Source organism: Rutilus rutilus, assembly GCF_951802725.1.
Source record: "Rutilus rutilus genome assembly, chromosome: 17".
Lineage (NCBI taxonomy): Eukaryota > Metazoa > Chordata > Actinopteri > Cypriniformes > Leuciscidae > Rutilus > Rutilus rutilus.
Genome location: NC_140230.1, coordinates 29,255,515 through 29,269,001, shown reverse-complemented (window position 1 = coordinate 29,269,001; position 13,487 = coordinate 29,255,515). Strand labels below are relative to the sequence as shown.

Here is a 13,487-nt window from a genome sequence, read left to right as displayed (position 1 = left end):
ATGTGCATATATAACTTTTTTATAGTATATGTAACTGGCATGTTTCACTCAAAAATGTGGAACACAAAAGAAGATAAATGTCTACATTTTTGGTAAAACTTTAACTAATGTTAACAAATGAAATAATATTGTAAAGTATAACTAACATGAATAAACAGTAAACAATATATATATACACACATACATACAACAATTCTTAATCTTTGTTAATGTTAGTTCACAGCACATTAAATAATGGTAATAAATACTTTTGATTTTAAAAATCTATGAGTAAATGTTTAATTAAAGGTATACTATGTAACTTTTGGCTATCTAGTGGTTAAAAAAAAAAACTGCATGCATTCTGCAGAAGAACATAGTTTTTGGTTGACAGCTGCCTTCTAATAATCAGTATCCTTAGAAACGCTTTGAACAACTCAGAACGTCAGTGGAGAAAGACATATAGTTCATCATAACATCGTAATATAAATAATATGCATAATTCACCTGCTATATTGCTAAATGTACTCGATTTTTCAGATCAACCAAAAAATATACCAGGATAACCATGGCTTCTCCTGCCCGCATGTTGACATGGTAGGTTACAAGATAGTTTGTGGCACAAGAAACCCCGACAATGTTTTTTTCACTGCAGTTTTCAGGAGAAAAAAACTTAACAATGGTGTTGACTGATGAATTTGCACATGGTTTGTCTTAAAGTATATTAAAAACACCACATAGACATTTAAACAACATTAAAACTTGATTTTCACCACCGAGGGTCTTTAAAATTATCTGAGATTAATAAATGCAATAGAAGTATTGTCCATTCTTAGTTCGTGTTAACTAATGTAGTTAACTAATGTTAACAAATTAAACCTTAATTTAAAGGGTTATCCAATTTTTTTATCCATACATTTAAAATAAACGAGGACCAACGTTGTTTGGACCCCAATGTTCTTCTCTAAACATCATATATTCTGTAAACAAAAATAAATAATATAGTGTAATAATGTGCATTATACATCAGTTTGTTTTAGAGTGTGACACGAGTCAACGTTGACTGTTCCGATTCTATCAGTGCATAACATATATTAGACAAAGAATCAGAGCTGACGTGTGACACACTGCCAAAAATCCTTGCACCATGAAAACAGAAAAGCCCTGACACTCATGCTAACCTTATGGAAAATGAACTGCGAGTCACATTTGATTAACATTTAGTGTGACACGGTCAGTGCACTAAACGTCACTCACTTCAACTTTCGTGCTTTCTCATCTGCAGCTTGGAGTTTCCGGAGCCGCATGCGTTCTCTCGGGCTCATTTTCTGCACCTCTGATCTCTCCCGCAGTGTCTGCAGATGTACCTTCTTCTGCCTGCGGGGTTTCAAGGACTAGATTTACTGAAATGACTAACGACTACTCCTTTGCTTTACATACATTTTTTGGACTGTGTGATCAGAGCATGCAATTTTCAAAAGAAATAGGCAATTCCATATGAAGTTAGGATTTAATCCAACAAAAAAAGAGAGTAGAATCCAAACAAGACAACGTATATCATTAGGTTATTCATGAGAAGTTGTGTTAGATAGCTTCAGATGCTTTGTGTGCAGTCTTTGGACACCAGGCATACTAGAACAACATTAAAAAGCTAATGAGCAAAAGGTTCAGTCAGATTCTCAGTCCAGTTTAAGCCTGCATATAGCCTCATGCAAAGAGCTTAGCTCTGTGCCTGCCATTTGTTTATGTGCCTGCCATACTGTAGTAACATTAATATGTTTTTCAACATCACTAGAATGTTTTGTCCAGCATTGTACCATTTCATTTAATTATTTTATCAAAATGATGATGTACACTATAACTTACTACCTAAACTATGTCCTCAACCTCATAACATTACGCAATAATTACTTCAATACTGAAGAATCAAATATTACACTTACATTACAAAGACAAAAATATTATAATTTAAAGAAATACTCCTGTATGTGCTGACAGAAGCTACCGGTAGTATGTAGTAGTATGATCCCCGTTTACACGGATCCGCAGAAAACGACTACAAACGCTGTATTATGCATGCCAGACAAGTAGTTGGCGATGTCACTTTGTAATGAAAGACTACGAGGCCTGCGCACATACGCATTCAAACGCGCATGCCCATAGACTAAACATGTATTACGCATGTGCATGTCGTCACCGTTTTCACAGATTAGCGTTTTTGAAGTTTACACTGAGATGATAACGGTATCGTTTTCAAAAACTTGCACTTTGAAATGCCACCAAAACACTGTTGCCGTGACTCGAGTATATAAATGGCTAGAACGCAAGTAAAGTTTTCTGTTTTACGGCCAAAACAATCTTTGTTGTCATTTCAAAGCTGCTTTGAAACAATCTGTATTGTAAAAAGCGCTATATAAATACAGGTGACTTCACTTGACTTGTAGTAACACCTAAAAAACAAAATGGATCCTGCATTTAATACATGGAAAGTGAATGCTAGATTTGTCAGTGCACTTGAAACATAACTCTGAATATCGGGTACTGACTAATTCAAAATAATTCCATTACAAGTTTTTTTTTTTCATGTTTTTAATGCAAGTCTCTTCCGCTCACCAAGGCTGCATTTATTTGATCAAAAATACAGTAAAAACAGTAATATTGTGAAACATTATCACAATTTAAAATAACTATTTTCTATTTGTGTATATTTTAAAATGCAATTTATTTGTGATGCAAAGCTGCATTTTCAGCATCGTCACTCCAGTCTTCAGTGTCACATGATCCTTCAGAAACATTATAATGTGCTGATTTAGTGTCACAGGTTGAATTAGTACTTTTTTATTTTTAATTGGCAGAGGCATTAGGGCCTTACTGTGTGTGGTGTATCATGTGTGATGGTGTTTACTGTGTGCATGAACATATTTGCACTCTGAATTGTAGTGGTTATTCACTGTGCGTGTGCATCAAATTTGTAGTGGGTTTTGTTGTTGCTATTACTTAATCTGCCCTACTTGACTCTTTTTAGACACCCGCTCATGAACAAACTTGGCAACCCGCTTCCTGTTTTATTACTATGCCCATATTTGGACTGTGCTCCTCCCCTGCTAATGTGACGAAATTGGTTTATTAGAACTCATTATAATGCTCCACCTTTCTACCCATATTTGGCCGATACTTCCTGTCATTGAGTAACTTTATTATTGCCTCTGCCTTGCTGCTGATGATTTCAATTAGCGACTAATTGTTTACCAGCTGGCCATGCCTGGGTTGAAGGAAGATAAAAACTGGTCCTTTGGAAGAGAGCGGCGGATGCTGGTTTGCCAACTACCGAAAAACGCCTAAGAAGAAGAAAAAGAGAGGAGGACTTGCTTGGTGGCGGTTGATCGGCTGCCATTGTGTTCAGTGCACGCTCCTGCTCTGTAAATGAAGCCCAGGTTCCCAGGCTTCTCTGCTTGAACACCTGTGTACTGTAGCTGGATTTTCTCAACGGTCGCTATTGTTGCCTGAAGGGCCATAACTATATTTTACTACCACACAGTGTGAATGTGCGTTCTTCTGCTATCTGTGTTCATTGTGGTTGCTTGCTTCTAGCCTCGGCAATACCCATCCTGTGGTTCCGACGTCTGGCGTTGTCCTGAAGATTGTGTGGCTATCCTCGAACCTCCCTCAGCGCTCGCTATTGTTGCCTGAAGGGCCGTAACTATTTTACTACCACACAGTGTGAATGTGTGTTCTTCTGCTATCTGTGGTGTCGGTGTTCATTGTGGTTGCTTGCTTCTAGCCTCGGCAATACCCACCCTGTGGTTCCGGCATCTGGCATTGTCCTGAAGACTGTGTGGCTATCTTCTAACCTCCCTCAACGCTTGCTGCTTGGAGTACCATAACTTTCCTGTGGGTCTGACGACTACCGTGATCCTCTGGATGTGTCCGTTCGACTGCTTTGAGGGAGGACAGCTGGAGCAAACTACTGAGAAGCCACCCAGTCACTGAATCTTAACCTCTCTAAAGGGTTTCAGAGACTTGATTTTAGTGAACTCTTTCCCCTATGTATCAGTGTTTCCTATTTAGTGCTTGCTGGCCCATTAATAAAGTGTATTTCTTTGTATGCAACCTTGACTGTCTGTTGGGTTTCTGTGGCTGGGACCTTAGTATTTAACGTTGGTCACTAGATGACACTAGTAAAACATTTCTTCTCATCAATGTTAAACTTTTTGACCCCAAACTTTTAAACTGTAGTGTACAAAACTTTTTTCAATTTTGCAACCTTGTCCCAGTACTCAAGAATCAATGACCTGCACTTGTTTGATTTTGCTATGCACTGTTGGCTTTTAACATTGCATAGATTTTCACTATGATTGGCACATGCTATGGTGACAACATTTTTAATTAGTGTAGAAAGCGAATGAATGAAAGTCTGCTGCTCATAGACTGCCACCTGATTAACATGTTCCAAACACTGGGTACGCAGCAGCAACACAGCTACTGTACATATTTTTAGGTCCCCCTGACAAGATTGTGTGAAAATGGCAAAAAAAATTGATTTTTTTAAAAAGCAACACAAAAACAGTCCTGTTCCCAGAGATCCCTGGTGTAGTCATGCATTTCTCAGCTGACAGCATCTTTGCAGGAACAGAGAAGTGAGACTGCCTATAAATGTCTCTTTCTCTCAGGGACTTGTGACTGTGGATTCACTTACAGTGCTCTCAGGATCTGCGACGTGTCTCTCTCTCCCCCCATCGACTTGTCTCGAAGTGTAAGGCTAAAGAACTTGTGTTTCATGCTCTGTAGTGAGAAAAATAGCAAAAGAGATCAAATATCTGTTAATGCTGTTCTCTAGTTTCCTGAGGAGCTATGAAAGCAAAACAGCAGAAGCAAAGCTAGTGTTCAATCAGAATAAACCGTCGCACAGGCCTGTGTTTCACTCCTGCATTTCTCAGAACTCTTGAATCAGAGCGAATGGGAAGGAGAGAGAAAGACTGATATAATCATCCTCGGGGAGGAATCTGCCACGAGCACATTTAAAGAACAATACGAGACATTTGTAAGGCGCAAATTACACAGGCAGAAGAAAGCCTTGGAAACTGTACACAACTGAGGAGGGAAAAGCCATCAGAGAGTATTGTGTTTCAGAGTTGTGGTTTAGATGCCCTCTCCTTCTCTGATTACATGTTTCTGAGATGGTGATGGTGTAATAGCTGGTGGAAGACACATACCAACCAGGAGCTTTTAGATAGGGGTTAGGGGATCACTAGCTTCCAAAGGCAAAAACGTATTACTAAGCACCCTGATGTAAACAAGTCAATGCAGTATGAATGTGAGTGATGAAAGGGTGCTATAACTGCAAATACTGTAACCGAGACGCATTAAACAGGGGCTATAAAAAAAAAATCAATGGGATTAGATGCCTAGAGAGCAATTATATTTTCAGTGTGATGATTTATGTGATGAAAAATACTAATGACATGTACAGTAGCTCTTGGAGTTTAAGCAGCCATTGGATTCGATTTCTACATGATGTACGGATTGTAGTTATTAACAGAAGACATTTTGTCTGGATGGGGGCGTTATGGAAGGTCTTGTGATCTGGATGCTTGCATCCAACAAAACATATATGCTGTATGTGATATAATGATGGATTATGTACATAATTAGGGGAAGGATTTATTAAGGATCATATCTGATGCAGCTGTTCTGAGCGGTCTGTGATCTGACTCGCCTCCTTTCATTTTATTTTTACATTGGATGAGATGCCAGCAGTACTTCAACCACCAACTGTTATTTTACACAGAAAGTTGGAAAAAGGCCCAGATCTATAATGAAGTCGTAACAGGCAGCGCAAGGAGGAGTTTAGCTTTAGTTATGGTAATTGACAAAGGTGAAAATAAATGAGGAGAAACGCTGTGAAAAATATGATATAATAATCACATTCGGATTTGGAAAAGAGTAAGCTAAAACCGTCTACAGGGCTCAATGTTCAATGTACAGTACACGGATTCGTCTGTTTGCATTTTGCACGGTCGGGCCAACATTTTCTTTGGCACTATTAGAAAATAATTTTTAATAACTGCTTGAAATATTTAGATTTTTCATTTTTAAAAACTATAAATACCTTATTTTTTCCCGATTTTTGTACAAACTGAAAATATGCAACAAGTTGTAAATTATTCAGCTATAAATCTATAAATTAATAAACACACTTTTGTTGGAAAACGGCATTCAATGCACAGTTAAATGACTGGCATATATTTCTAAATGCATTCTTTCTAATGTTTTCAAGATTATTAATTAAATATAGCAAATTCAACAAAACTGAATCTATGTTAGCCAGCTAGATCTTAGTAGTAAATTTTTTCGTAAAGTATAAAAAAAAAAGGATGTGCAAGATCAATTAACATATTTTTTTTAGTAGTAAGTAATGCAACATTGACCTGAAAGTGACAGGCCTGAAGTGGCCCCGGGCCAAATAGAATAAAATAAGGTTCTAATTATAAATATTATGAATAAATAAAAGAAAAGAAAAGAAAAGAAAAGAAAAGAAAAGAAAAGAAAAGAAAAGAAAAGAAAAGAAAAGAAAAGAAAAGAAAAGAAAAGAAAAGAAAAGAAAAGAAAAGAAAAGAAAAGAAAAGAAAAAAGAATGCTTTTGGTACAGACCAATTTTTGTTGTTTGAGAAATTTAGACAGGATTGAAATATGTAAAAAACAAATGTATCTAAGCTTCTCAGAGAAAAGTTGTCCTGTTCAGCTTTTATACATTTACAGACTGATCATTTGCCTGAAAGATGCAAAAAAATTCATATATGCCGGGGAACAAAGCGAACTATGACAAGCCACAATCGATACAATCACAAAGCAGCAACAATGCCAATCACTGACATTTCAACAGTACAATCTGAAAAGGTTACGCACAGGGTGAGTCAAATGTGATGGCGAATCGATGATGTGATGAGCATGCATAACAGACATTTAGAAACCTATTGAGCTTGGCCAGCAATCAAAATCTTCCTGGTGCATTCTGGTCCTTCCCATTAACCTTTGAAACAGATACTCTGAACAGCTGGTCGGATGCCCTCCTGTCTGTTTGATCTGATCAACGGCATCTCCTCACCTGCAAGCTCTCCTCAACGAACCTGCTCCTCAGAGCATCTGCTGCCGAGATCCTGCGTGAAGAATCCTTTTCTAACATACTGGCAAACACAGAAACAGAGAGAGAGAGAATTATGTTTAAGACCTCATGAAATGCTGATAGTTCTAGTTGAATGCTTCTAAACCTGCTCGGATTTTGCATAATCTGCTTTGAAAAACTGCTGAATCAAACAAGCCATTGATTTGTGTCTATCTACTCATCCACAGCGGGCAGACGGACAGATATAGCTTGGCGGTGTGGGATGACATGGGCCCGATTCGTGCCTGGAGCAGGGCAGCATCTGTTTCTGGTACCTTTGCATTAGGGAGTTGAGCTGCCGTGAGTATGTTTCTGGCAGGGATGGAGTAGGTCCCTCCACAATCTTCAGCACCACAGCCAAGAAGTTCTGCCCCTCAAAAGCATGCACCAAACAGCACATCTCATAGAGAATACAGCCTAAAGACCTGCACAAAGAGAATAATAAAAAGAAATAGGGACAGTCCACCCAAAAAAATACCTGTATGACTTTCTTTCTTCTGTGGGCCATGAAAGAAGATATTTAGAAGGATGTTGGTAACCAAACAGTTTGTGGTTCCCATTCGCTCCCACTGATTTTTTTCCCCATACAATGGAAGTCAATGGGAACCAAAACTGTTTGGTTACAAACATTCTTAAAAACATCTTTTATGTTCTGCAGAAGTAAGAAATGCATCCCTGTTGACGCTTGTTTTCATAAACAGTCATGTGGGAAAAAAAGGACACCCTTTAGAATTTTATGGTTTTATGTATCAGAACATATTCAAAAATGATTTTGGTTGATAGCAGGTCTTAAAGTGAGGTACAACCTCAGATGAACAACAACAAATGACATATTACACATTATATTATTTACACATGTGTTATTATTTAATTAACAAAAATTAAGCCAAAATGGAAAAGCCATGGGTGACAAACTAAGTACACCCTATGATTCAATTGCTTGTAGTGCCACTTTTAGCAGCAAAACGTTGAAGGAATCATTTTCTGTATGACAGTATCAGTATCTCGCATTGTTCTGGAGGAATTTTGGCCCACTCTTCTTTACAACGTTGCTTCAGTTACATATACACTAGAGCTTTTGGTGAAGATCAGATTCATTTTAAAATCATTGTTTGGTTCATTTGGTTAGTGTGAAAGTGTTTTTTTTCCCGAACTTGTTTACATAGGCGACAATCGTACATGAACCACACATGAACTTTGGTACAATTTGCAGTTATCATTATAGTAAAAAGGTTGTATCTCGCTTTAGTTGAATAGACACAAACAAATAGAGAGAAAAAAAGAAGAAGAATTTGTGCAAGGATGTCTCTATTTTAGCCCATTCTCTTGCTTATTTTTATTCATTTAGCTTATCTCTATTAAGCAGCACAGTGACCCCCTTCCTCCAGTGTGCCTCGTGCTTGTGATCTTGCAGGCTCGAGAGCACAGAGTGAAGAGTCCAATTCCCATGCTTTATGAGTCTGAACAGAGACCTCAGCTCTCGCTGGCACATACACATTGAGGTGAGTGTGTGAGAAAACGCATGGTTCTTAAATTAACAGCAAGTGCCTGTAGCCGTTTGGCAAATGAGATTGTCTTTTCTCTCTCCTTCATTCTATCTTATTTTTTTCTGGTCATTTTCCCCCTCAGTTTTTTTTTCCAGAACTTGCAATTTGATAGCAATCAAACATAATACCTCATTACCTGCAATTTTGCATAATGCATAAAGATTTTTTTTTTTGTTTTTTTTTAAAGATTATAAGTTTTGACTTTGTGAGGGAATAACTTTGCAAGTTACTTACTGAGAACTAAAACTCCTTGAATAAATATACAGTATATACATACATATATGTACATAGTGTACTGTATTTGGAAATGTAAAACCTATTCAATGCAATAACCGAAGTCTTGGTTGGTTAAAGGCACACTATGCAGTTTCCGTTTTTCTCAAACAGCGACCCCTAGAGTCACTGTGGAATACTTGTATTTAACGTTACTGTCGTAAATACCACTCGCGCAGAGCCGTCTCTGCACTCTTCCGACCACGCTTTCTTCGTTGACTCTGCCATGATTCACGTCTGAAATGCGTGCTAGTTAGTTAGTTTACCATCGAAATGATTTCGAAGCTGTTATATTAAGGTACAAATCTTGCATAGTGTGCCTTTAAGAACTGAAATGACTCAATGGTTTAGTTATTTATACCAGATGTCTGATTTGGAGTCGTATCCTCTGTGGCTGAGGGCTTCAGGGCTCATGTAGTACGGGGTACCTGTGAAGGTAGTCGCCAGGTCGCATGACCCCATCAGCAGACAGGATACACCAAAGTCACCTTTAAAGAATGTATGAAAAAGTTCCATCAGCACAACACCTTTTAAAAAGAGTTTTGCAGACAAAACTTAAGGAAATTGTTTACAGTGTAACAAAATAAGGAATATTTACCCTTCTATTTAGACAAACACTATTATGGCCCCAAATAAGCTTTTGAATGTTGAGACTATTTGTGAGTTAACATGCACATTGAGATTCCCACTTGAAAATTATTTTTTGAGTCACAAATAGTAAGAAATATGAATAATTTATGAATGTTAGGCCAAAAATATTCCTCCAAAAACTGTCCCCCAAAAGAGCTTAAAAGAGATTTAACTGGACAAATGCTGTGGATTTGTAAAAGCTTTAGGAGTTACCAGCATGCTTTACAGCATAAATAATACATGCACTGTTATGGGATTGTTATAGTTTCACTTTTTTTATTATTCTGTAGTTGTTTTGTCATCATAGTTTGTTGTGTGTGTGTTTAGCATTCATCTTATTCCTAATGATATGCTTGATGATTATACAGCCGTTGAGGTTTATATGCGTTACTGTAAGTGTTGAGAGTCTATATGTGTCTTCCTGTGTAGAAATGTAATGAAACAACATTAGGTTGCAAGATGTGCTCTTTTTTAGAGACAAAAAGCCGTGCAAGATGTCATCTCCTTCAGAGCCAAGCAGTCATTTAAAATGTAATAGACAAATGAAAGCTTCCTTGGTTTGTTTAATGAACATCTGCTGAAAAAGAGACCTGTGGTTTGCTTTGACACAAATTAATTGGATACTGTAAATTATACATTTAACATTTAGTGAGTGTACAAATACAAGTTGGCTGAAGTACTGAGGACAGTTGTTGCACACTTGCCGGAATAACTCCAAAATCTCAATGCATTGTGACCGTTTTTTCATAGTGCAAAAATAAACATTTTAGTTGTGTTAAGCACTTTGGCCAGAACTTGAAAATATCTTGCATAATGCTGAAATGATATTATGAGTTTTCTCAACATTTCATTTTTTACAGTGTGACCTGAGAATTAGATTGAAGCAAACCCTGTTATTTTGGCAGGCTAAGGCGAGAAACTGACGTAAAGCAACACAAATGCAAATAATAGAGTCTGCTGTACGGAATAATTTCATCCTCCAAGAACACACAAATACATTATTTTGCACAGAAATATGCTAAAAAGTGACAACTTTATGCTGTGATGACAAAAAAAAATGTATAACAGGAAATTTTTATGTTTATTAATGCACCTATTTATGATAGAAAAAATATAAAAGTGATGATTATCTGCCTCCGAGAAGAACAGCTTCTTTCTATCTGCCGTAGCTGACTGACATACTTTTTTTTTTTTTTTTTTGACTGGGTAATGATCCTGTTTCTTTGTAGATGAGTGTTTTAACTGTCATAAAAGAAAGGCCTGTTTTACCAAATGGGAGGTGTTTGGGCTTTTGGTGTCATTAAAAGTCGCATCTGAAAGTGTTGCAAGAACATCAAACACATCAAGCATCCTTTGGGCTGCGAAGCAGAGCTTACCTATCTTAACAATGTTCTTCCTTAGAAATATATTTTTGGCCTTTAGATCTCTGTGAAGAATTCTCCTGTTTAAGCAAGACAAACAAGAATCAACAGACACCGAAGCAGCAAGAATAAAACATTTAGAGATGTGTTGTTCAGTTGTGGTCATATTTGTCTTGCAAAGTGCACATTTTTTGTGTAAGGGCGAGCAATAAAAGACATAAAACAAATACTTTTGAATGTAAAAATAAAAAAAATAGGTCAGTTATGAATTATTCACAGGGAGAAAGAGGAGTGGTGTTCTCTGCTCACCTCTGATGTATGTAATGTACTCCCAATAGAAGCTGACAGAGCCATTCACAGACCTGAGGCTCTGATAGCGCCCTGTCTGTCCGTTTTAGCTCATCTAACTTACAGTCCAAATCTTTGTCCTGAGGAACAGTGAGAAAATAAAAAGGCAAACATGTTATAAATGAAAATCCATTCTTTTTTTTGCATGAAGCACTGGGACTCTAATCAAAGCTGCATAGCACAGACAAAAAGCTGATTAAATAAACAGTCTTTGTTTCCAAAAAGATACATCAAAGAATAATAATGTGCTGTTTTGTCTACTTTACTATGTTTCTCTCATTCTCTCTGATCTTTCTTTAAGAATGTGAGCCTTTGGGCATCTATTTACACTTCAGACAAAACCCACATTTCCCTGCTCACATGCACACTGGCAGCGCCAGTCACGATGCCCAGAGTCTCCTGAGACTTCTGCAGGGAGCGTGAGAGAGAGCAAAAGAGAGAGAGAGAGACAGAGACCCCACTGCTAATGATCAAAGATGTTTAAAAATAATTAAGAGTGTAAAATAAAAAATATTTCCCCCTAAAATGAAGTCTATAATCATTAAAGCCTACTCAATGTCATTTCAAACCTATAGGATTTCTTTCCTTCCGTGGAGCATAAAAGAACAACCTATATCGTGCCTGCAGCTTTCCTGCCAAAAGAACTGTAAATACACATAAAATGTCTTCTCCCTCCCTTCCCATGTAAACGATTCACTGGTCAAATAAACAAATCCCAGACCTGTGACTTTCTTCTTGCGAAACACAAAAGAAGATATCTGAACTGTTATAGTCCATACCTTGAATGACAATTGGTTCCAAGACAACATTTGACACCATTTACTTTTATTGTGTAGTATGGCCTATACATATAGTATATATATATACTGATATACTGATTGACTCTCCTCTCCCTCCTCACACCTGCCTCCATTTTGTTATTTGCAATACTATAATGTTCATTTGCACTGCTGACTGTTATTACAGTAACAACTGTTTACATATGCATCTTGCACTACTACCTTGACTGGAATATGCTCATTTGCACTGCCGACTGTTTATTTACAGTACCGACTGTTTATATATACATTGCAATATCGTACCTTAACTGTAATATGCAATTACTTTCCACTGCACTCACTCGGATAGCTTCTGTCCAAACTTTATTTGCACTACTTTAAATCCATTGTTATACTGCTCATTAGCCTAACTTATACATATATCTATTTGTAAAATTCTGTTTATAGTAATATCCATCTGTATATTATGCTCACATTCTGTTTATAGTAACAGCCATCTGTATATATATTCATAGTACATATCTATCTGTAAAATTATGTTTATAGTAACAGCCATCTGTATATTATATTCAGTACATATCTATCTGTAAACATTCTGTTTATAGTAATAGCCATCTGTATATTATTATATTCAGTACATATCTAGCTGTAAATTCTGTTCACAGTAATAGTTATCTGTATATTATATTCATAGGACAATCTATCTGTAAATTTTTGTTTATAATAGTATTCAACTCTATATTTATTCAGTACATATCCATGTTCTGCACTTATGAACCACTGTATATCCTGCACTTGCTGCTATTGCACTTCTGGTTAGACCTAAACTGCATTTCGTTGCCTTGTACCTGTACTTGTGTAATGACAATAAAGTTGAATCTAATCTAATCTAATCTAATATGCTTAGAACAGTTGAACTTATTGCAATTCAAAGTTTAAAAGTTCACCACCAGTGCAAATGAGATCCAAAAGTTTGAAACAACAAAAGAGCATTTTTATTTTTCGAGTAAACTAATTCTTATATGCATAATAACAATGAAATTAGATTGCGCATATAAAACTGCAGCATATTTAAGGATCTCGGTTTTCACCAAGTGCCGCCAAGAGAATAATCAATCCCACTAATGATACGACTCAAGCGGAGCTCAGTTTGAACACAACACTGAACTCAGCACCGCTCATTTCAATAACAACAGACATTTGTCAATGTCTCAAGAGAGTGAGTTAGGGAAAAATCTTAGGAAAGTCTTATATCGGTAATGCTGTGACAGGCATAAGGCATATCTTTGGATAAGCCCTCTTGTTCACTGCCCGAGGGAAGCGTTTGCTCAATGTAAGTGTGGCTCGCCACGTGTATAAGCGAAGGATGAGTCGCATTATGAGTGTACTTGGGATTGGGCTAATTTGT

General features: G+C 37.0%; 1 protein-coding gene across 1 annotated transcript in view; it reads right to left on the bottom strand.

Annotated features, from left to right (window-relative positions):
• nek11 (NIMA-related kinase 11) overlaps window positions 1-13,487 on the bottom strand; it is a 59,020-nt gene that overhangs the window by 24,328 nt on the left and 21,205 nt on the right. Inside the window, exons 3-9 of the mRNA XM_084385917.1 lie at window positions 11,262-11,380; window positions 10,968-11,032; window positions 9,323-9,449; window positions 7,417-7,566; window positions 7,085-7,163; window positions 4,676-4,761; window positions 1,237-1,356 (exon numbers count right to left, since the gene is read on the bottom strand). Coding sequence (XP_084242043.1) covers window positions 1,237-1,356; window positions 4,676-4,761; window positions 7,085-7,163; window positions 7,417-7,566; window positions 9,323-9,449; window positions 10,968-11,032; window positions 11,262-11,380 — 746 coding nt within the window. The remainder of the gene's footprint in view (window positions 1-1,236; window positions 1,357-4,675; window positions 4,762-7,084; window positions 7,164-7,416; window positions 7,567-9,322; window positions 9,450-10,967; window positions 11,033-11,261; window positions 11,381-13,487) is intronic.